At 41.8% G+C, this 880-nt stretch overlaps 1 protein-coding gene across 1 annotated transcript; it reads left to right on the forward strand.

Moving 5' to 3' along the window:
- Positions 1-570, forward strand: LOC112213978 (serine-rich 25 kDa antigen protein; the record flags this gene model as incomplete). Its single annotated transcript, XM_024372106.2, is given in 1 exon segment — positions 1-570. A coding segment is annotated over 1 exon segment (70 nt), but the record flags the coding sequence as incomplete, so codon positions are not given.
- Between the last annotated feature and the right edge of the window lie 310 nt (positions 571-880).

Here is an 880-nt window from a genome sequence, read left to right on the forward strand (position 1 = left end):
CCAGAAACCACAAGCGAAATACACCCAGAAACCACAAATGATATACACCGATCATCCACAAGCCAAATAAACCGACCATCCACAAGCCAAATAAACCGACCATCCACAAGCAAAATACCTCCAGAAATCACAAGAGAAATACATCCAGAAGCAAAAAGCGAAACACAACCAGAAACCACAAGCGAAATACACCCAGAAACCACAAGCGAAATACTCCCAGAAACCACAAGAGAAATACATCCGGAAACCACAAACGAAATACACCGACCATCCACAAGCCAAATACACCGACCATCCATCAGCCAAATACTCCCAGAAACGAGAATGGAATTACACCCACGAGCCAGAAGCGATTTACGCACACAATTCAGAGTGGATTCACGAGCATCAACGGACATATCTGAGCCATACATGGATTTAACTAAATATACCTGTTTAGAAAAGCTGCGAGCAATACTACAACGAAGCAACAGGAAAGCTCTGTTTATCGTGCTTGGCTTGATCATGACACAACATCTTAGCGGAAAATTCACCGCTCCGCAGTACGTGGAAGATATCATTAGCAGACAAGCGGCCTATATACTTGAATGTGGGACAATGACTTCTTTGGAGCTTCTTCGCCTTGCAGCTGGCTATTTTTTCGCAATAAGAGAGGATGCGTGTGGAAGAAGAAAACTTTTAATTCTGTCTGCGACTGGGACGAGTTATATATCGTTTGTTTTAACATTCTATTTTTTCTCACCTATACGTAGGTCTATCGGTTCCGCCACATCTTTTATTCCCACGATCCATTTCATTATGTATCAAGTAATATTTCACATTGGTTTAGGTGCATTACCCAATGTTTTCCTATGCGACTTATTTCCTACGAAACTAAAAG

The sequence above is a fragment of the Bombus impatiens genome, unplaced genomic scaffold (assembly GCF_000188095.3).
Source record: "Bombus impatiens unplaced genomic scaffold, BIMP_2.2 scf_3336, whole genome shotgun sequence".
Classification (NCBI taxonomy): Eukaryota; Metazoa; Arthropoda; class Insecta; order Hymenoptera; family Apidae; genus Bombus; species Bombus impatiens.